This window comes from Rana temporaria, chromosome 9 (assembly GCF_905171775.1).
Source record: "Rana temporaria chromosome 9, aRanTem1.1, whole genome shotgun sequence".
Taxonomy (NCBI): domain Eukaryota; kingdom Metazoa; phylum Chordata; class Amphibia; order Anura; family Ranidae; genus Rana; species Rana temporaria.
Genome location: NC_053497.1, coordinates 6,266,167 through 6,289,814, shown reverse-complemented (window position 1 = coordinate 6,289,814; position 23,648 = coordinate 6,266,167). Strand labels below are relative to the sequence as shown.

General features: G+C 52.7%; 1 protein-coding gene across 2 annotated transcripts in view; it reads right to left on the bottom strand.

The window, feature by feature from the left end:
• The window catches only part of RABGAP1 (RAB GTPase activating protein 1), a 197,081-nt gene that overhangs the window by 24,182 nt on the left and 149,251 nt on the right, over positions 1-23,648 (bottom strand). For both annotated transcript variants that reach the window (XM_040322729.1, XM_040322730.1), the window contains exons 19-21: positions 22,915-23,043; positions 6,940-7,032; positions 3,212-3,322 (exon numbers count right to left, since the gene is read on the bottom strand). In XM_040322729.1, coding sequence (XP_040178663.1) covers positions 3,212-3,322; positions 6,940-7,032; positions 22,915-23,043 — 333 coding nt within the window. The remainder of the gene's footprint in view (positions 1-3,211; positions 3,323-6,939; positions 7,033-22,914; positions 23,044-23,648) is intronic.

Here is a 23,648-nt window from a genome sequence, read left to right as displayed (position 1 = left end):
AATGTTCCTTACATTGGTGATCAGTGAGAAGAATGTTCCTTACATTGGTGATCAGTGAGAAGAATGTTCCTTACATTGGTGATCAGTGAGAAGAATGTCCCTTACATTGGTGATCAGTGGGAAGAATGTCCCTTACATTGGTGATCAGTGGGAAGAATGTTCCTTACATTGGTGATCAGTGAGAAGAATGTCCCTTACATTGGTGATCAGTGAGAAGAATGTTCCTTACATTGGTGATCAGTGAGAAGAATGTTCCTTACATTGGTGATCAGTGGGAAGAATGTTCCTTACATTGGTGATCAGTGGGAAGAATGTCCCTTACATTGGTGATCAGTGGGAAGAATGTCCCTTACATTGGTGATCAGTGAGAAGAATGTCCCTTACATTGGTGATCAGTGAGAAGAATGTCCCTTACATTGGTGATCAGTGAGAAGAATGTCCCTTACAATGGTGATCAGTGAGAAGAATGTTCCTTACATTGGTGATCAGTGAGAAGAATGTTCCTTACATTGGTGATCAGTGAGAAGAATGTTCCTTACATTGGTGATCAGTGGGAAGAATGTCCCTTACATTGGTGATCAGTGGGAAGAATGTCCCTTACATTGGTGATCAGTGAGAAGAATGTCCCTTACATTGGTGATCAGTGGGAAGAATGTTCCTTACATTGGTGATCATCAGTGGGAAGAATGTTCCTTACATTGGTGATCAGTGGGAAGAATGTCCCTTACATTGGTGATCAGTGGGAAGAATGTCCCTTACATTGGTGATCAGTGGGAAGAATGTTCCTTACATTGGTGATCAGTGAGAAGAATGTTCCTTACATTGGTGATCAGTGGGAAGAATGTCCCTTACATTGGTGATCAGTGGGAAGAATGTCCCTTACATTGGTGATCAGTGGGAAGAATGTTCCTTACATTGGTGATCAGTGGGAAGAATGTCCCTTACATTGGTGATCAGTGGGAAGAATGTTCCTTACATTGGTGATCAGTGGGAAGAATGTCCCTTACATTGGTGATCAGTGAGAAGAATGTTCCTTACATTGGTGATCAGTGAGAAGAATGTTCCTTACATTGGTGATCAGTGGGAAGAATGTACCTTACATTGGTGATCAGTGGGAAGAATGTCCCTTACATTGGTGATCAGTGGGAAGAATGTACCTTACATTGGTGATCAGTGGGAAGAATGTCCCTTACATTGGTGATCAGTGGGAAGAATGTTCCTTACATTGGTGATCAGTGGGAAGAATGTCCCTTACATTGGTGATCAGTGGGAAGAATGTACCTTACATTGGTGATCAGTGGGAAGAATGTCCCTTACATTGGTGATCAGTGGGAAGAATGTCCCTTACATTGGTGATCAGTGAGAAGAATGTCCCTTACATTGGTGATCAGTGGAAAGAATGTCCCTTACATTGGTGATCAGTGGGAAGAATGTCCCTTACATTGGTGATCAGTGAGAAGAATGTTCCTTACATTGGTGATCAGTGAGAAGAATGTTCCTTACATTGGTGATCAGTGAGAAGAATGTTCCTTACATTGGTGATCAGTGGGAAGAATGTACCTTACATTGGTGATCAGTGGGAAGAATGTCCCTTACATTGGTGATCAGTGGGAAGAATGTCCCTTACATTGGTGATCAGTGGGAAGAATGTCCCTTACATTGGTGACCAGTGGGAAGAATGTTCCTTACATTGGTGATCAGTGAGAAGAATGCTCCTTACATTGGTGATCAGTGAGAAGAATGTTCCTTACATTGATGATCAGTGAGAAGAATGTTCCTCACATTGGTGATCAGTGAGAAGAATGTTCCTTACATTGGTGATCAGTGGGAAGAATGTCCCTTACATTGGTGATCAGTGGGAAGAATGTCCCTTACATTGGTGATCAGTGAGAAGAATGTCCCTTACATTGGTGATCAGTGAGAAGAATGTCCCTTACATTGGTGATCAGTGAGAAGAATGTCCCTTACATTGGTGATCAGTGGGAAGAATGTTCCTTACATTGGTGATCAGTGGGAAGAATGTTCCTTACATTGGTGATCAGTGGGAAGAATGTTCCTTACATTGGTGATCAGTGGGAAGAATGTTCCTTACATTGGTGATCAGTGGGAAGAATGTTCCTTACATTGGTGATCAGTGGGAAGAATGTTCCTTACATTGGTGATCAGTGAGAAGAATGTCCCTTACATTGGTGATCAGTGAGAAGAATGTTCCTTACATTGGTGATCAGTGAGAAGAATGTCCCTTACATTGGTGATCAGTGGGAAGAATGTCCTTTACATTGGTGATCAGTGGGAAGAATGTCCCTTACATTGGTGATCAGTGGGAAGAGTGTTCCTTACATTGGTGATCAGTGGGAAGAATGTCCCTTACATTGGTGATCAGTGAGAAGAATGTTCCTTACATTGGTGATCAGTGAGAAGAATGTTCCTTACATTGGTGATCAGTGGGAAGAATGTCCTTTACATTGGTGATCAGTGGGAAGAATGTCCCTTACATTGGTGATCAGTGGGAAGAGTGTTCCTTACATTGGTGATCAGTGAGAAGAATGTCCCTTACATTGGTGATCAGTGAGAAGAATGTCCCTTACATTGGTGATCAGTGAGAAGAATGTTCCTTACATTGGTGATCAGTGAGAAGAATGTTCCTTACATTGGTGATCAGTGGGAAGAGTGTTCCTTACATTGGTGATCAGTGGGAAGAATGTTCCTTACATTGGTGATCAGTGAGAAGAATGTCCCTTACATTGGTGATCAGTGGGAAGAATGTTCCTTACATTGGTGATCAGTGGGAAGAATGTCCCTTACATTGGTGATCAGTGGGAAGAATGTTCCTTACATTGGTGATCAGTGGGAAGAGTGTTCCTTACATTGGTGATCAGTGGGAAGAGTGTTCCTTACATTGGTGATCAGTGAGAAGAATGTTCCTTACATTGGTGATCAGTGGGAAGAGTGTTCCTTACATTGGTGATCAGTGAGAAGAATGTTCCTTACATTGGTGATCAGTGGGAAGAATGTTCCTTACATTGGTGATCAGTGGGAAGAGTGTTCCTTACATTGGTGATCAGTGAGAAGAATGTTCCTTACATTGGTGATCAGTGGGAAGAACGTCCCTTACATTGGTGTCAGTGGTTACATATCTAATTCCTCAGGGAACTCTAGCAAACCATATCAGAGTAATACACAAGCCGTTTATAATAGAAGGGTTTCTTACATTATCCAGGTCCTTGCGTAGGGCAATCTTGCTGGTAACCAACTCATGAGCCAAGTCGTCGTTTTCTTGCTCCAGTCTCATGTTTGCTTCCTGAAGTCGCCTGTTTTCACGCTAGAAAAAGAAAAGACAAATTCAGTTTAGAGAAGAGCCGAGGAATGAAATGAATGTCCAGGTAACATCATAAAAGACAAGAGTCCAAAGAGGCACAACAGTCCATGGAATGATTAATCCCAGGCCCAGTGACCATTGTCACTTAGGAAGTCCAGAATCTTTCTTGCACTATCCTACTGGCAGAAAAAGACACACATTAACTCGATATAAACAAAGGGGGTGGTAATATCCTGTTATGGAGGGGGTAATATCCTGTTATGGAGGGGGTAATATCCTGTTATGGAGGGGGTAATATCCTGTTATGGAGGGGGTAATATCCTGTTATGGAGGGGGTAATATCCTGTTATGGGGGGGGGGGGGGGTAATATCCTGTTATGGAAGTGGTATTTATCCTGTTATGGAGGGGGTAATATCCTGTTATGGAGGGGGTAACATCCTGTTATGGAGGGGGTAACATCTTGTTATGGAGGGGGTAACATCCTGTTATGGAGGGGGTAATATCCTGTTATGGAGGGGGTAATATCCTGGTATGGAGGGGGTAATATCCTGGTATGGAGGGGGTAATATCCTGTTATGGAGGGGGTAATATCCTGTTATGGAGGGGGTAATATCCTGTTATGGAGGGGGTAATATCCTGTTATAGGGGTGTTTCTCTGCAGTAGGGACTGGAGCACTTGTCAGGATAGAAGCAAAAATGGATGTCAATGGGAAGAAGGTTTACCTTCCAACATGGCAATGACCCAAAGCACACAGGAACAATGAGCACACAGTGGTTGGAGGAGAATGTGGGGAATGTCCACCAATGAGCACACAGTGGTTGGAGGAGAAGGCGGGGAATGTCCACCAATGAGCACACAGTGGCTAGAGGAGAAGGCGGGGAATGTCCACCAATGAGCACACAGTGGTTGGCGGCGAAGGCGGGGCATGTCCACCAATGAGCACACAGTGGTTGGCGGCGAAGGCGGGGCATGTCCACCAATGAGCACACAGTGGTTGGCGGCGAAGGCGGGGCATGTCCACCAATGAGCACACAGTGGTTGGAGGAGAAGGCGGGGAATGTCCACCAATGAGCACACAGTGGTTGGAGGAGAAGGCGGGGAATGTCCACCAATGAGCACACAGTGGTGAGAGGAGAAGGCGGGAATGTCCACCAATGAGCACACAGTGGTTGGCGGCGAAGGCGGGGCATGTCCACCAATGAGCACACAGTGGTTGGCGGCGAAGGCGGGGCATGTCCACCAATGAGCACACAGTGGTTGGTGGAGAAGGCGGGGAATGTCCACCAATGAGCACACAGTGGTTGGAGGAGAAGGCGGGGAATGTCCACCAATGAGCACACAGTGGTTGGAGAAGGCGGGGAATGTCCACCAATGAGCACACAGTGGTTGGCGGCGAAGGCGGGGCATGTCCACCAATGAGCACACAGTGGTTGGCGGCGAAGGCCGGGAATGTCCTTGCATGGCCTAGTCAGAGCCGAGACTTAAACCCCATTGAAAATCTTGAAAAAATTGATTCTTTTCTATACCCCACTGTAAGTATTCCCTGGTGCACCGTCCACCAGCTTCTTAAAGTTTGACAGGCTGCTGGCAGGGGGGCTGGCATCTCTACCCTCCGCCCACACCTAAAAGCTGGAGCCGCATCCCCGGGGGTTAAACGCCCCATGCGAGCCGTCTGCAGGTGCGTACTGCATTAAATATAAATACTACCCGGGACACCCTCCCGCCACAGCAGCTGCCAGCCTCTCATTAAGTTTGACAGGCTGTCGGAAGTGGCGATAGACGGTGCATCTGCACCTACCACCCGCACCTCAAAGCCTACACAGGGGAATCCATACAGCGGGTGGCAGGGGGCACACAGGGTGGAAAGGGGCACACAGGGGGACCCAGACAGGGGGTGAAAAAGGGCACAGAGGGGGGCCCAGACAGCGGGGGAATGGGGGAACACAGGGGGGCCCAGACAGGGGGTACAGAGGGGGGCCCAGACAACAGGTGGAAGGGGGCACACAGGGGAGTCCAGACAGCGGGTAAAAGGGGGAATAGAGGGGGGCCCAGACAGCGGGTGGAAGAGGGCACACGGGGGGGTCCAGACAGCCGGTGGCAGGGGGCACACGGGGTGGAAGGGGAAACACAGGGGGACCCAGACAGGGGGTGGAAGGAGGCACAGACAGCGGGGGGATGGGGGAACACAGGGGGGCCCAGACAGGAGGTGGAAAGAGGTTGTTTATTCACAAATGGAAGCATAGTAAACAGTTTATTATGCTTCAGTAAAAATGGACACAGAAGCGATCAGTACTGATTGCTCACTGTGTTCATTCAGGGAAGGAATGGGCCAGTAAATAGAACCGTTGTCCAACCTGAAATGAGAGGAGGGAAGCCAGCAGTGCTGCAGAGACAATGGCACAAAGGGGGCCCCAACAGCGGGTGGAAGGGGGCACACAAGGGGGCACAGACAGCGTGTGGAAGGGGGCACACAGGGGGGCCCAGACAGCGTGTGGAAGGGGGCACACAGGGGGGCCCAGACAGCGTGTGGAAGGGGTCACACAGAGGGGGCCCAGACAGTGTGTGGAAGGGGGCACACAGAGGGGGCCCAGACAGCGGGTGTAAGGGGGCACACAGGGGGGGCCCAGACAGCGGGTGTAAGGGGGCACACAGGGGGACCCAGACAGCGGGTGGAAGGGGGCACACAGGGGGACCCAGACAGCGGGTGGAAGGGGGCACACAGGGGGACCCAGACAGCGGGTGGAAGGGGGCACACAGGGGGGGCACAGACAGCGGGTGGAAGGGAGCACACAGGGGGGCCCAGACAGCGGGTGGAAGGGGGCACACAGGGGGGCCCAGACAGCGGGTGGAAGGGGACACACAGGGGGGCCCAGACAGCAGGTGGAAGGGGACACACAGGGGGGCCCAGACAGCGGGTGGAAGGGGGCACACAGTGGGTCCAGACAACAGGTGGAAAGTGGCTCACAGGGGGGGCCCAGACAGCAGGTGGAAGTGGGCACACAGGGGGGCCCAGACAGTGGGTGGATGGGCAACACAGGGGGACCCAGACAGCGGGTGGAAGGGGACACACAGGGGGGCCCAGACAGCAGGTGGAAGGGGGCACACAGGGGGTCCAGACAACAGGTGGAAAGTGGCTCACAGGGGGGGCCCAGACAGCAGGTGGAAGGGGGCACACAGGGGGGCCCAGACAGCGGGTGGATGGGCAACACAGGGGGACCCAGACAGCGGGTGGAAGGGGGCACACAGGGGGGCCCAGACAGCGGGTGGAAGGGGGCACACAGGGGGGCCCAGACAGCGGGTGGAAGGGGGCACACAGGGGGGCCCAGACAGCGGGTAGAAGGGGGCACACAGGGGGGGCCCAGACAACAGGTGGAAGGGGGGCACAGGTAATTGAATACTAGATACTGTAGCTCAGCCGAAGGGTGGGGTGGAAGGAGAAGCTGGCAGTGCAGTGGGAGTCACAAGAAGATCGGTGTCAGCAGTGGCAATAACAGTTATCCCTCTTGCTCTACAGGTGCCCAAGCCCCCCTTTTGAACTGATGGGGCCCCGGTACAGGAGGGCCGGTTGTACTGCCTTATCAGCAGCCCTGACTATGTTTGTCCTTTTATGTCGCTCACCTCAAATCTTTCCACAGGGTCCTCCTGCTGCGCCTGTTGCTCTCTCATCATGTGATATTCCCTCTCGTACTTTTTGAGTTTTTTCTGACTTATCTGAAATATAAAAAAAATTAATGATTTAGAAACAAAGTTGCGCACCAAATGTTTTTGCAATGCAATATTTGTGAGAATAAGACCCGGTTCACACTGGGGCGACACGACAGGCGGCTCAGCCGCCTAACGTGTCGCGTCCCATTCAATGCAATGGAACCGTTCTAATAGGAGCGATGCAAGTCGCTCCGACTTAGAAAAAAGGTTCCTGTAGTACTTTGGGGGCGGCTCGGGGCGACCTGCATTGACTTCTATACAGAAGTCGTTTTGCGAATCGCCTCTAAAGTCGTCCTCAGAGTCGCCCCCGAAGTTGTGCCGCCTATGTGTGAACCGACTCTCACTGTACTGTACAAAGCCTGTCCAGAGGACAGAGATGTGGGAGGGGTCCCACTGGCTCCACCCACTACAGACTGCCTGTAGAAAACTACAGGAGGGGGCGGAGACCAGACCAGTCTCAAGGAGAGAGAGAACAGCAGGGAGTGGGCTTAAAGTGGTTGTAAACCTCAGACATGAAATATGAACAAAGCCTATCCCTCTATAGTGTACACTTGTCTCAGTCCAGAGCATTAAGTGTCATTACTGTCTCTTGCCTCCTTCCACAGGGGTCAGGGGTATGCAGAGTGCTCTGTATACTCCTGACCCCTGCACTCTTCACGGGGAAAACTCCTGACCTCTGCACGCTGCAAACTCCTGCACTGTGTGCTGCATACTCCTGACCCGTCAGATGAACGCTCCTGACCCCTGCACACTCCTAACTCCTGCGCTCTGCTTGAGGCATACTCCTGACCCCTGCGCTCTGCTTGTATGCAGAGTGCAGGGGTCAGGAGCATGCCCCATGCAGAGTGCAGGGGTCAGGAGCATGCCCCATGCAGAGTGCAGGGGTCAAGAGTATGCAGTGAGTAGGGGTCAGGAGTGTGCATCGTGCAGGGGTCAGGAGCATGCCCCGTGAACAGCGCAGGGATCAGAAGCATGCCCGTGAACAGCGCAGGGGTCGGGAGGGTGCATGCAATGCGCAGGGGTCAGGAGTATGAAGCACGCACAGTGCAGGTGTATGCAGCATAAAGGGGTCAGAAGTATTCATCGTGCACGGGCGCAGTGGTCGGGAGTATGCAGGGCGCAGGGGCCGGGAGTATGCAGAGCGCATCGGTCGGGAGTATGCAGAGCGCATCGGTCGGGAGTATGCAGAGCGCATCGGTCGGGAGTATGCAGAGCGCATCGGTCGGGAGTATGCAGAGCGCAGGGGTCGGGAGTATGCAGAGCGCAGGGGTCGGGAGTATGCAGAGCGCAGGGGCCGGGAGTATGCAGAGCGCAGGGGCCGGGAGTATGCAGAGTGCAGGGGTCAGGAGCATGCCCCATGCAGAGTGCAGGGGTCAAAGAGTATGCAGTGAGTAGGGGTCAGAAGTGTGCATTGTGCAGGGGTCAGGAGCATGCCCCGTGAACCACGCAGGGATCAGGAGCATGCTCGTGAAGAGCGCAGGGGTCGGGAGTATGCAGGGCGCAGGGGTCGGGAGTATGAAGCACGCACAGTGCAGGTGTATGCAGCATAAAGGGGTCAGGAGTATTCATCGTGCACGGGCGCAGGGGTCGGGAGTATGCAGGGCGCAGGGGCCGGGAGTATGCAGAGCGCAGGGGCCGAGAGTATGCAGAGCGCAGGGGCCGAGAGTATGCAGAGCGCAGGGGCCGAGAGTATGCAGAGCGCAGGGGCCGAGAGTATGCAGAGCGCAGGGGCCGAGAGTATGCAGAGCGCAGGGGCCGAGAGTATGCAGAGCGCAGGGGCCGAGAGTATGCAGAGCGCAGGGGCCGAGAGTATGCAGAGCGCAGGGGCCGAGAGTATGCAGAGCGCAGGGGCCGAGAGTATGCAGAGCGCAGGGGCCGAGAGTATGCAGAGCGCAGGGGCCGGGAGTATGCAGAGCGCAGGGGCTGGGAGTATGCAGAGTGCAGGGGTCAGGAGCATGCCCCATGCAGAGTGCAGGGGTCAGGAGCATGCCCCATGCAGAGTGCAGGGGTCAGGAGCATGCCCCATGCAGAGTGCAGGGGTCAAAGAGTATGCAGTGAGTAGGGGTCAGGGGTGTGCATCGTGCAGGGGTCAGGAGCATGCCCCCTGAACCACGCAGGGATCAGCAGCATGCCCGTGAAGAGCGCAGGGGTCGGGAGTATGCAGGGCGCAGGGGTCGGGAGCATGCAATGCACAGGGGTCAGGAGTATGAAGCATGCACTGTGCAGGTGTATGCAGCATAAAGGGGTCAGGAGTATTCATCGTGCACGGGCGCAGGGGTCAGGAGTATGCAGGGGCCGGGAGCATGCACAGCGCAGGGGCCGGGAGCATGCACAGCGCAGGGGCCGGGAGCATGCACAGCGCAGGGGCCGGGAGCATGCACGGCGCAGGGGCCGGGAGCATGCAGGGCGCAGGGGCCGGGAGTATGCAGGGCGCAGGGGCCGGGAGCATGCACGGTGCAGGGGCCGGGAGCATGCACAGCGCAGGGGCCGGGAGCATGCAGGGGTCGAGAGTATGCAGAGCGCAGGGGTCGAGAGTATGCAGAGCGCAGGGGCCTGGAGCATGCAGAGCGCAGGGGCCGGGAGCATGCACAGCGCAGGGGCCGGGAGCATGCACAGCGCAGGGGCCGGGAGCATGCACAGCGCAGGGGCCGGGAGCATGCACAGCGCAGGGGCCGGGAGCATGCACAGCGCAGGGGCCGGGAGCATGCACAGCGCAGGGGCCGGGAGCATGCACAGCGCAGGGGCCGGGAGCATGCACAGCGCAGGGGCCGGGAGCATGCACAGCGCAGGGGCCGGGAGCATGCACAGCGCAGGGGCCGGGAGCATGCACAGCGCAGGGGCCGGGAGCATGCACAGCGCAGGGGCCGGGAGCATGCACAGCGCAGGGGCCGGGAGCATGCACAGCGCAGGGGCCGGGAGCATGCAGAGCGCAGGGGTCAGGAGTATGCAGAGCGCAGGGGTCAGGAGTATGCCCTGTGCAGAGTGCAAGGGGTTAGGAGTATGCAGTGCGCAGGGGTCAGGAGCTTGCATCGTGCAGGGGTCAGGAGCATGCCCCATAAAGAGCACATCGGCTAGGAGGAGCCAGTGCTGGACCTGGACCCTGGTTATATTCCACCTGCACCCCATGGAAAATAACTCCCGTCTTTGGCCCGGGACCCCCACTGGACTAATGGGGTAAAGGCCCAGTAACAGGAGGGCTGGATTTACCCTCCAATCAGCAGCCCGGGGGGTGCGGCTTAGTAACAGCACATGTGAGGTCATCAGGAAGGTGAAGAACGTCATCACTGTGCTACTTCTAAATGTCATTAGATCAATAATACGTCCGCAATCACAGAGGAAGATCACCCGGGGGAAAAGCCCAGAATAATTCACAAGCCACACATGAGGGACCAGAAACCCGTATAGAACATTCACAGCCAATGAGAGAGAGAGAGAGAAGTCCACAACATAAACATGAAAGTCCTGCCTAATTCTATACACTACAATATATAACATGCACAACAACTTCCAGGAAAACATTGGGGGGGGGGGGGGGGGGGGGAACATTGGGGGAGGGGGGATTCTGAGAACTTTCTAAGCACCAAAATAAAGCAGATAAGCGACAATAATCTGCAGAAATCTACAGGATACTCACCAAGGTGAATCAGCAAAGAGAAGAGGCCACTGAATGGCGCTCTCCTCACCCCGACAGACAGGAAATCCTTCACTGGAAACAAAACCTTCTGCATTATTAACCACTTTCCAGAATAGCAGAGTTGGCGAGCGCAGCGTACGTGGAGAGCGAGCAAACAATTGCAGAACGGGACGGGTGTTCTGAGCACACACTGTGCCGTCTCTGACCCGTCCTGTTCTGAGCACACATTGTGCCGTCTCTGACCCGTCCTGTTCTGAGCACACATTGTGCCGTCTCTGACCCGTCCTGTTCTGAGCACACATTGTGCCGTCTCTGACCCGTCCTGTTCTGAGCACACATTGTGCCGTCTCTGACCCGTCCTGTTCTGAGCACACATTGTGCCGTCTCTGACCCGTCCTGTTCTGAGCACACATTGTGCCGTCTCTGACCCGTCCTGTTCTGAGCACACATTGTGCCGTCTCTGACCCGTCCTGTTCTGAGCACACATTGTGCCGTCTCTGACCCGTCCTGTTCTGTGCACACATTGTGCCGTCTCTGACCCGTCCTGTTCTGAGCACACATTGTGCCGTCTCTGACCCGTCCTGTTCTGAGCACACATTGTGCCGTCTCTGACCCGTCCTGTTCTGAGCACACATTGTGCCGTCTCTGACCCGTCCTGTTCTGAGCACACATTGTGCCGTCTCTGACCCGTCCTGTTCTGAGCACACATTGTGCCGTCTCTGACCCGTCCGGTTCTGAGCACACATTGTGCCGTCTCTGACCCGTCCGGTTCTGAGCACACATTGTGCCGTCTCTGACCCATCCTGAGCACACATTGTGCCGTCTCTGAGCCATCCGGTTCTGAGCACACATTGTGCCGTCTCTGACCCGTCCGGTTCTGAGCACACATTGTGCCGTCTCTGACCCGTCCGGTTCTGAGCACACACTGTGCCGTCTCTGACCCATCCGGTTCTGAGCACACACTGTGCCGTCTCTGACCCGTCCTGTTCTGAGCACACATTGTGCCGTCTCTGACCCGTCCTGTTCTGAGCACACATTGTGCCGTCTCTGACCCGTCCTGTTCTGAGCACACATTGTGCCGTCTCTGACCCGTCCGGTTCTGAGCACACATTGTGCCGTCTCTGACCCATCCGGTTCTGAGCACACATTGTGCCGTCTCTGACCCATCCTGAGCACACATTGTGCCGTCTCTGACCCGTCCGGTTCTGAGCACACATTGTGCCGTCTCTGACCCGTCCGGTTCTGAGCACACACTGTGCCGTCTCTGACCCGTCCGGTTCTGAGCACACACTGTGCCGTCTCTGACCCGTCCGGTTCTGAGCACACATTGTGCCGTCTCTGACCCGTCCTGTTCTGAGCACACATTGTGCCGTCTCTGACCCGTCCTGTTCTGAGCACACATTGTGCCGTCTCTGACCCGTCCTGTTCTGTGCACACACTGTGCCATCTCTGACCCGTCCTGTTCCATGCCATCTCTGACCCATCCTGTTCTGTGCCGTCTCTGACCCGTCCTGTTCTGAGCACACATTGTGCCGTCTCTGACCCGTCCTGCAGCCTATCAGTGCCCTTCAGTGCAGCCCATCAGTGCCCTTCAGGGCAGCCCTTCAGAGCAGCCCATCAGGGCAGCCCTTCAGAGCAGCCCATCAGGGCAGCCCTTCAGAGCAGCCCATCAGGGCAGCCCTTCAGAGCAGCCCATCAGGGCAGCCCTTCAGAGCAGTCCATCAGGGCAGCCCTTCAGAGCAGTCCATCAGGGCAGCCCTTCAGAGCAGTCCATCAGGGCAGCCCTTCAGAGCAGTCCATCAGAGCAGCCCTTCAGAGCAGTCCATCAGAGCAGCCCTTCAGAGCAGCCCTTCAGAGCAGCCCATCAGTGCCCTTCAGAGCAGCCCATCAGTGCCCTTCAGAGCAGCCCATCAGTGCCCTTCAGAGCAGCCCATCAGTGCCCTTCAGAGCAGCCCATCAGTGCCCTTCAGAGCAGCCCATCAGTGCCCTTCAGAGCAGCCCATCAGTTCAGCCCATCCGTGTGGCCCATCAGTGCAGTCTATCAGTACCCATCAGTGCAGCCTATCAGTGCCCATCAGTGCAGCCTATCAGTGCCCATCAGTGCAGCCTATCAGTGCCCATCAGTGCAGCCTATTAGTGTCCATCAGTGCAGCCTATCAGTGAAGGAGAAAAATTACTTAGTTCCTGTTATAAGATTTTGCAAATAAGAAAAACTTTTTTCATTTGTTTAGCAAAAAAAAAAAAGAAAAAACCCAGTGGTGATTAAATACCACCAAAATAAAGCTCTTTCTCAGGGGGCGTGGTCTGGAGCTACATGGAGTAGGGTGAGAGCTCCGCTCGAGACTGATCCTTTTCACCCGATCCTGGGGGCTAAACTTCCCGCAACTTAGACACAGAACTACCCTGTACTGCCTGCACATCCCTGAGCCGTCATGTCTCCCCCAAAAAGATCCGGAACCCTCGCCAAGCTCCACAAGTACCGCCACGAGAAGCGGGGCCCTGGGGAGGAAGATGGCGTCGCCCCACTCCCGGAGGAAGACGAGTGGCCCTCCGGCGACACTGCTAGGGTGCTGGAGGCCATTGCCGTGTGCCAAACTTCCAGGATCGAGGAGGTGAAGGTCGACACATCCCACATCCGTCTGGATATGCACAAGCTGCGGGAACGTGTGTCAGAGACTGAGCGCCGTGTCGGCCACGTGAAGGAGGGCCTACATCCACTCCAAGTCACCACCCAACAGCTACAGCATCAGCTTAACGCAGTCCTCTCCAAGCAGGACGATATGGAGAATCGTCTTCGGAGGTGCAACCTGCGCTTCGTGGGACTCCCTGAAAGAACCGAGGGAGCGGACCCCCCACATACCTCGAAAATCTGCTGGTCAAGACATTTGGCAGGGAGACCTTCATCTCAACCTTTGTGGTGGAGAGTGCCCACCACCTCGCTGCAAAACCCCCCCCTGCTGGAGCCCCGCCGAGAACCTTCATAGCCAAGTTCATGAACTACCGCGATCGCGATGCCATCCTTTGACTTACCCGTGAGAAAGGCAACATCCCCCTTGGCAACACCACCGTGGCGGTGTTCCCGGACTTCTCGGCCGAGGTTCAGAAGAAGAGAGCTTGCTTCACAGAGGCTAAGCGGCAGCTCCATGTGCATCACCTGTCATACGCGATGCTCTTCCCTGCGCAGCTCCCGGTGGTGGGTGACGGGAGGGCGCAGTTCTTTGAAGATCCCCAGGCTGTCTTCTCCTGGCTGAAGCGCCGCGGCGAAGCTGGTCCAGCACATGCCTAATTTCCTGATCCCCGAATGACATGGTCGCCGGCGGCCTGGAGCCAGATGCCCATCACTCTTTGCCTATCTGTCTCCTTCCCGTTTCTCCTGGAACCGTGAGTTGGCATTATATGCTTTGGCGCCCACCTCTCCTCCCCACCGCCCCTGGCTGAAGCCCTCTGCTTGTCTCGCTTTTCCCTCTTTACCCCCACAACTCCCCCTGACATTATGTGTACTATGCAAGTCTCGGGCGGCTCACTCGCACCCATATCCCCCAAGACTGGATATCTCCCCTGCACTACTGTGTGCTCTCCAGTTTGGTCGTCCCCCTGACCTTGGTGGCCGTCCCGGGCATCGGGCATACATGCCACCCCTGACTGCCATCAATCTACTAAAGTTTCCCTGGTCAGCCTCTGCCCCCCTGCTTGCAGTGGGAGGCGGTGCGTTAAACCTGTTATGCTGGTCCAGTGTTTTTGCAGACTGTTTGTTTTTTGTTGTTTATTGTGCACTTTCTCTCCTGTCTATTATTTTTCAAACCCCCGCTGATGTACTGCATGTACTATGTTTCTCCTTTTGTCATGCTGCTGACGCCATTGTGCGGGGCCCGCCCGGCTGGGTGGGCCTTGCCTTCCTTGGGTATGAGCCGTCTTTGGGCTCCCCGCGGCGGTGTGGCGCACATCCTGCGCCTCCATGGCCTCCCGGGTGGTTAATATATATGCGTTTGTCCCACCGGGTTGTATATAATGATTTACCCAATGCCGTGTGCTGCCTGCTGCCTTTTGGGGGCATGGCTGCACTCGCCTATTCCTTTCTCCCCACTATGGCCTCCTTAAAAATAGTGACTTGGAATGTCCGGGGTCTGGGTGAGCGGGCCAAGCGATCGGCAGTCCTCTCCCACCTTAAGTCCCAGCGAGCGGACATTTCAATTCTTGTTGAGACTCACCTTATGGGCCAGAAACAGATGTGCCTTAAAAAACCCTGGGTGGGATGGGTGTACCAGGCCCCACATACCTCCAAACTCCCGCGGGATCGCGATCCTCATCGCCAGGTCGATGCAGTTCCAGCTTCACGTACTACAGTCGGACCCCCAGGGACGTTTTCTGTTTCTGCATGCTACTGTTGCGGGCTTGGAAACTCTTCTCCTGGCCTTCTATATCCCCCCCCCCCGGCCATTTGGGCGGGTGACTTCAACATGGTCATTGCCCCGAGCCTGGACAGACTGAGCCCAGCCACCTCCTTAGGCCCCCCGTCTGGGATCACCAGATTTGGGAGGTTCCTAGACGAAATTGCCCTCACTGATACATGGCATCACAGACACCCGACGCAACCTGGTTTCTCCTGTTTCCCCCCCTCACGTGCAGCAATGTCCCGAATAGATCTCATTCTCATTGGCCCCTCCCACACCTCCTAGACGTAGGCTTCGACACTAGAATACTCTCCGACCACTCCCCGTACTGGGTCACACTAAGGCTCCCGGCTCCTCCTGCGATGGAGGCTGAATCCGTTCTGGCTTAACGCCCTCCCGGACCTGGACGCCGTCCAGTCCGAGTGGGAATACTACTTCCGCACGAATTGGGAGGCCTTCAAAATTCACGCCCGCATGATCCTGTCTACGCGTATCAATAGACATAAGGCCTCCTGCAAGCTACTGATCCGCCAGGCGGAGCAGAGCTTAAATGCCCTAGATCAGACTTTCCAGACCGACCCGACAGCTGCGAACGCATCTCAGCTGCGTCTACAGACCAGACTCACGGGTCAGCTGCACTTCGAGATGCAGGGCATTTTCTTTAGCAAACAACGCACCTATGAACACGGCGAGCGAGCGGGTAAGCTCCTCGCCTACATGGCCCACTTAGACCACAAGCCCCCGGTGGTGGTGGCTCTCCAGGCGGCATCCGGGGCTACGCTCACGGACCCCGACCTGGTGGCTGAGGAGTTCAGGTCCTTCTATTCAAGGCTCTACTCCTCCACCGCTCGCCACTCCCAGGAGGAGCTGTCTGCCTTCCTGCGGGATGTCACTTTTCCCACGCTTTCCCCGGCCCAGACAGCCCAACTTGAGGCACCCATCACCACGGACTGCATAGTGGAGGCCCTGTCGCGCCTCCCTACATCCAAGGTGCCGGGGGCTCGGACGGGCTCCCACTCGAGTTCTATAAACAGTTCAGCGAGACCCTCGTCCCTAAACTCAACTGTAAGCTGTATACGCACATCTTCGACACAAACACACTCCCGGCATCTATGGGCGAAGCCCTTATTGTTCTGATACCCAAGCCAGGCAAGGACCCACTATTCCCCGAATCCTACCGGCCCTATTCCCTTCTCCAACTAGACGTGAAAATTCTAGCTAAGATTCTGGCTCTGCGCCTTAACAAAGTAATCCTTAGCTTAGTGCACCCCGACCAGACCGGGGTTCATGCCCGACAAAAACACAGATTTTAATCTCAGGCGGTTGCACATGAACCTCCAGGCCCGGCACTCGGACATGGGTTCCAGGGTGGTCGTTAGCCTCGACGCCGCTAAGGCGTTCGACTCCGTGGAATGGAGCTACCTGTGGGAGTGCCTCCGCAGATTTGGCTTCGGCCCAAACTTTGTAAAGTGGCTTCAACTCCTATACCAGGCCCCCACGGTGAGTATCCAAGTTAACGGCAGGTCCTCACCCTCTTTCCCGAGGCACGCGCCAGGGTTGCCCCATATCGCCCTTACTGTACGCCCTGGCTGTAGAACCCCTTGCTATTGCCCTTAGGGGCCATGCGGGAATCGGAGGACTGCGCTGTGGTCGGACGACCAAGGTGGTCAGTCTCTATGTGGACGATATGCTCCTCTACCTCATGGATGCTGGCCCCTCGCTCCAGACAGCCCTACAAATCATAACAGCCATCGGGGCATTCTCGGGGTTGCAGATAAACTGGGCCAAGTCTCACATCCTCCCCCTAGACTTAGGCGCCCCCACTGCTGACCAAGCCGCACTCCCTCTTGTTAGAACGAACGCTATTAAATACCTAGGTATCCATGTCTGCAGATCCCCCCTAGACTACATTGCCCTCAACATTAAGCCCGTATTCAATACCCTGAAGACCAAAAGGCAGATATGGTCTCGTCTCCCCCTTGGGGTTATGGGCCGAATTAACCTGGTCAAGATGATCCTCCTCCCAAAACTGCTCTATGCCTTTTGGCAGGCCCCGCTTTATATCCCCCTCCGTATATTTAAAGCCATGGAGTCTATCCTTAACTCGTTTGTCTGGGGCTCCTCCCGACACAAACTGTCAAGGCGAGTTCTGAAGTGCCCTTTCAACCTGGGTGGCACCTCGGTCCCTGACCTCCCCTTCTACTACATAGCATCCCAGCTCTCCCACTTCTACTACCTTAACCACTCAGACAGAGAACGCTACTCGGCCCTGGTATGTTCCCAGATCCCTGGCCCGCTGTCACACCCCTTCCAGGTTCTGTTCTGTGGACCTCATGGTTCACCCCAGACGGGCGATAGGAGACACATGCTGTTTCACCACTGCAAAATATGGCAACTCGCTATGCTTCACGGTGAGGCGCCATCCCTACAGTCGCGCACGCCCCTCTGGAGTAACCAGCAATTGCCCGAGGTGGCCATGGTCCCCGATCACTACATGTGGGTCAATAAGGACGTCATATATTTAATGCAAGTTGTGGCCCATGGAGCGGTTAGGTCTTACCAGTCCCTTAAAAACATCTTCGCCCTGCCCAATCATATGTTCTTCCGCTACCTCCAGCTCCGACACGCACTCAATACACAGTTTGGGGACGCCGTCCCTGTTCTCGAGGTCCCGCTGCCAGTGGACTTTGTCCTGGGCATGGACCCTAAAAAACTGATCTCCCAGTTCTACGCCTATCTTTTGGCACCCTCGGGCGCTGCCATCACCCATCAGCTGAAATCCCGTTGGGAACCTGACTTGGGCGAGGTGTCGGCTGAGGACTGGGAGGAACCCCTCGCCAATTGCAGAACTGTTTCTCCCAAGATCTCTGACCGCCTCACCCACCTTTATATCCTCCACCGATCATACCTGACGCCCTACCTACAGAGTGACACTGGTACAACCCCATCTGCCCCGGGTGCGACCATCCCAGCGCCACCTTCTATCATCTCCTCTGGACATGCGCACAGGGGTTCTGAACCCAGGTGGTCCGGTTCCTCCACGACAGCATGGGCTCCCCACTGTCCCTCTGCCCCCGTCAGTGTGTGCTGGGGCTTCTTTCACTCCCGGAAGCCGAAAAGTACCTGAATATATTTCTACAGGAAACATTGGGCTAGATTCAGCATTGATTTACGCCGGCGTATCTATAGATACGCCGCGTAAATTCAAAGCTGCGCATCTTTTTTCTGTATTCAGAAAACAATATACACCGACATTAGCCTAAGATCTGACTGGCGTAAGTCTCTTACACCGTCGTATCTTAGGGTGCATATTTACGCTGGCCGCTAGGTGGCGCTTCCGGCGTAGAATATGCAAATGACCTAGATACACCTTTTAACAAATTTACGTACGCTCGGCGCAATTTATTTACGTCGTTTACATTAGGCTTTTTCGGCGTAAGGTTGCTCCTGGTATTATGAGGCGTATGCAATGTTAAGTATAGACGTCGTTCCCGCGTCGAATTTTGAATTTTTTACGTCGTTTGCGTAAGTCGTTCGCGAATAGGGCTGGACGTAATTTACGTTCACGTCGAAACCAATGATGTCCTTGCGGCGTACTTTGGAGCAATGCACACTGGGAAATTCCACGGACGGCGCATGTGCCGTTCGGGAAAAACGTCAATCACGTCAGGTCACCACCCATTAACATAAAACACGCCCCCCTCATACTAATTTGAATTAAGCGTGCTTACGCCAGACCCATTTACGCTACGCCGCCGCAACTTACGGAGCAAGTGTTTTGTGAATACTGCACTTGCACGTGTAAGTTGCGGCGGCGTAGCTTAAATAACATATGCTACGCCCGCACAAACTTATGGCGGGCTACTTGAATCTAGCCCATTATTCCTGGCCAGGCTTCAGATGGCTAAGACTTGGATGAGGGCCCCCCACACTGCAGCAGTGGATCAGAGCTGTTAACACTACTCTACCCTTCAAAAAGCTACTCTATGTCCATAGGGGATGCCCAGACAAATACCACAAGGTTTGGGATAGATGGCTGGGGGACGCCTCCACCTGCGATGTGCCTGACTAGTCGTGTTCCTCCCCGGCTTGGCTTTGATCAAAAAAAAAAAAAAAGAAAAAAAGAAAGCTCTCTCTCTCAAAAAAAATGATAAAAATGTCATATTGGTACAGCGTTGCATGACTGCGCAATTGTCATTTAAAGTGTGAGAGGGCTGAAAGCTGAAAATTGGGGGTGAAAGTTCCCAGTATTGAAGGGGTTAATGGATAGTATTATTTAAAAAAAAAAAAAAAAACAGTATGAACATAAAAATATGTATACTGTTGGATGAAAGGAGTTTTTTTGGGGGGATTTTTAAGGTGCCGAATAAATTGAAATGGTATCATCTATAATGAATAAGAAATGTTTCATTTTAAAAAACAAAATAAAAAAATGTTAAAACATAACAATTGGCGAGTACAGTTCAACAAGATTTCATGGAAACAGCAATAAAGAGTAAACTTCCCAACACGTTTCGCCCATATATCTGGCTTCCTCAGGGGATGCTGTCCAAATAACTTAAGGACCCCTTCACGCCATTATACGTCGGCAGAATGGCACGGCTGGGCACATCCACGTACATGTACGTGACTCTTTAAGCCCAGCCGCGGGGGTCGCGGGCGCGCGCCCGCGACTCGGTCTGAAGCTCCGTGACCGCGGGACCCGATCGCCCCATGAGTCCCGCGATCGGTCCCCGGAGCTGAAGAACGGGGAGAGCTGTGTGTAAACACACCTTCCCCGTTCTTCACTGTGGCACCGTCATTGATCGTGTGATCCCTTTTAAAGGGGGACACAATCGATGACGTCACACCTACAGCCACACCCCCCTACAGTTAGAAACACAAATGAGGTCACACATAACCCCTTCAGCGCCCCCTAGTGGTTAACTCCAAAAACTGCAATTGTCATTTTCACAGTAATCAGTGCATTTTTAATGCATTTTTTGCTGTGAAAATGACAATGGTCCCAAAAATGTGTCAAAATTGTCCGAAGTGTCCGCCATAATGTCGCAGTCACGAAAAAAATCGATGATCGCCGCCATTAGTAGTAAAAAAAATAATTAATAAAAATGCAATAAAACTATCCCCTATTTTGTAAACGTTATACATTTTGCGCAAACCAATCGATAAACGCTTATTGCGATTTTTTTTTACCAAAAATAGGTAGAAGAATGCGTATCGCCCTAAACTGAGGAAAAAAATAGTTTTTTTATATATTTTTGGGGGATATTTATTATAGAAGTAAAAAATATAGATTTTTTTTTCAAAAATTGTCGCTCTATTTTTGTTTATAGCGCAAAAAATAAAAACCGCAGAGGTGATCAAATACCACCAAAAGAAAGCTCTATTTGTGGGAAAAAAAAAAGGACGTCAATTTTGTTTGGGAGCCACGTCGCACGACCGCGCAATTGTCTGTTAAAGCGACGCCGTGCCGAATCGCAAAAAACTGCCCAGGTCCTTTAGCTGCCTAAAGGTCCGGGTCTTAAGTGGTTAATTGGACAGCACCCCCCCGAGGAAGCCCGATATATGGGAGAAACATGTTGGTATTATTGCGGTTCCCATGAAATCTTGCGGAACTGTACTCGCCAATTGTTATGTTTTAACAATTTTTTAATTTTGTTCTTTGAAATAAAAAAAATTCTTATACATTATAGTTGATACCATTTCAATTTATCCTGCACCTTAAAAATCCCATAAAACCCTTCTTTTTCTATGTATACCTCCAGTTTAACCACATGCCGACCGCTGCACGCAGATATACGGCGGCAGAATGGCACGGGCAGGCACAAGGACATATATATACGCCCCCCTTTAAGAAGCGGCATTGTGGACACCGCGCAAGCTCCGTGACTCCGACCGCGGCCCCCGTGGACTCGATTTCCGCAGGCATACTCGTGTCACGGTGAGGAAGAAGGGGGAAATGCTGATGTAAACAAGCATTTCCCCAGTCTTCCTAGTGACAGGACACCGATCACAGATCCCTGTAATTGGAAGCTGTGATCCGTGACGTGTCACACATAGCCCATCCCCCCCTACAGTTAGAATCACTCCCTAGGGCACACTTAACCCCTTCAGCGCCCCCTAGTGGTTAACCCCTTCCTTGCCAGTGTCATTTACACAGTAATCAATGCATTTTTATAGCACTGATCGCTGTAAAAATGACAATTGTCCCAAAAATGTGTCCGATATAATGTCGCGGTCACGATAAAAAAAAAAGAAAAAAAAATCGCTGATCGCCGCCATTACTAGTAAAAAATAAAAATATTAATAAAAATGCCATAAAACTATCCCCTATTTTGTAGACGCTATGGGCTAGATTCACGTAGATCGGCGCATCTTTAGAGTGGCGTAGCGCATCTCATATGCGCTACGCCGATGTAACATAGAGAGGCAAAAACAGTATTCATAAAGTACTTGCTCCCTTTGTTGCGCCGGCGTAACGTAAATTGGCCGGCGTAAGCCCGCCTAACTTAAAATAGGAAGGAAGTGGGCGTGATCTATTAAAATGAAGCGTGACCCCATGCAAATGAAGGGCCGAACGAACCGCGCATGCTCACAATCACGTCGCATATACTCCATAAGATACGACGGCTCAGTGCCTACGACGCGAACGTAACCTACGCCCAGCCCCATTCACGTACGACTTACGTAAACGACGTAAAATACGACGGCTGTTCCGTCGTCCATACCCCAACATGACTTACCCCTGTTCTATGTGGAATAACTTTACGCTGGACGTACGCCTTACGTAAACGGCGTAGATTACAGCGACGGGCGCAAGTACGTTCGTGAATCGGCGTATCTCGGTCATTTGCATATTCGACGCGTGAATCAATGGAAGCGCCCCTTGCGGTCAGCGTAAAATATGCGCCCAGGCTCCGACGGCGTAGGAAACTTACGTCGGTCGGATGAAGCCACAATTCAGGCGTATCTAGCTTTAGGAATCAGGCGAGGAGATACGACGACGCACCAGTGCACTTACGCAGCGTATATAAAGATACGTCGGCGTAAGTGCTTTAAGAATCCGGGGCCTATAACTTTTGCGCAAACTGATCAATAAACGCTTATTGCGATTTTTTTTTTACCAAAAATACGTAGAAGAATACGTATCGGCCTAAACTGAGGAAAAAAAATTTTTTTTTCTTATATATTTTTGGGGGATATTTATTATAGAAAATGGTAAAAAATGTTGAATTTTTTTTTCAAAATTGTCGCTCTATTTTTGTTTATAGCGCAAAAAATTCAAAACGCAGCGGTGATCAAATACCACCAAAAGAAAGCTCTATTTGTGGGAAAAAAGGACGTCAATGTTTGGGAGCCACGTCGCATGACCGCGCAATTGTCAGTTAAAGCGACGCAGTGCCGAATCGCAAAAAGTGGCCCGGAGGGCTGAAGTGGTTAAGAAACTATGAACTTGAAACAGAAAAGTTTTCCATTGTTACAGATCACAGGTGGCGTTTTTTTTTCCCCTGCTGCGATGCGACATCCAAGCTTCTTACATTTATGCAGCCAGTAGAGCTTGAAAAATTTCCTCCAAGCTCCCGTGGGCATTGTTGCGATCAGCAGACGCGGAGGGTACAATGAGCAGGCACGCCGCCATTGCACAGATTACATTAACCATGCGCCGTGGATGTGCATTCATATACACAGGTGACTGGAGATTCGAGCCGGGAGCTCAGCTGGCAGCACAAATAATCGCACGCTACAGTAGCAAACGCCCCGCAGTCTGGACGTTCGGTCGCAAGCAGGTTCGGTAATCCATGAATCACGTTATGAATCATCAGAAAAAAAGGAGTTATTAGGGAAATCAGTCGTATCGGGTACCTTCAGGCTGCAGGCCAGCTCCATCAGCCTTTTAGCATTGTCTTCGGAACGATAGCGCTTCGGGAGCTGGACGCGGAAGAACTTCAGAGCACCTTCAAAGTCTGTGAGCAGCAAGTCCTCCTTGGAGGTCTGAGGAGACAATAGCAGAGCAGTGTCCATATAAATGAAGAGGAAAACATTAAAGGGGCAGAAACGTATCTACAAGGTTCTACAAATACAGCACAAAACACAACTAGAGGGATTTTCTCAGAGGGGTGGTAAAAATGGACAGCGGAGCGGTTTTACTGCCCATCTGAACTGTCACAATACAGAGGAACAGTGCTGCAAACATGCCGCAGGCGCGATGCTTAGCAGAACTTTTAAGAATTGGTAAATAATCTGTTGTGCTGCTTCCTGTTCTCCTGTTCTCCTTGCTGGAGGGGAAGCTGTACCTGAGGATGTGCAGTGCAAGGATCTCCCTGCTTCTGCTTTGCTCATTTTGTGAATCTGTGCTTTCTCTAACTCTTCATCATTACCCCACCAGTCACAAGGTGGGCAGCTCTGACACGAGGGACCAAAACCCTGCTCCTCTATCAAGATATCCACCTCCATGGCATTGTAGGTCAGTAACAGGACCACAGGCAATACTGGTGGCTAAGTCCTACTACTGTGATGTTCACTGTTCTCCTTGCTGGAGAGGAAGCTGTACCTGAGGATCTGCAGTGCAAGGATCTCCCTGCTTCTGCTTTGCTCAT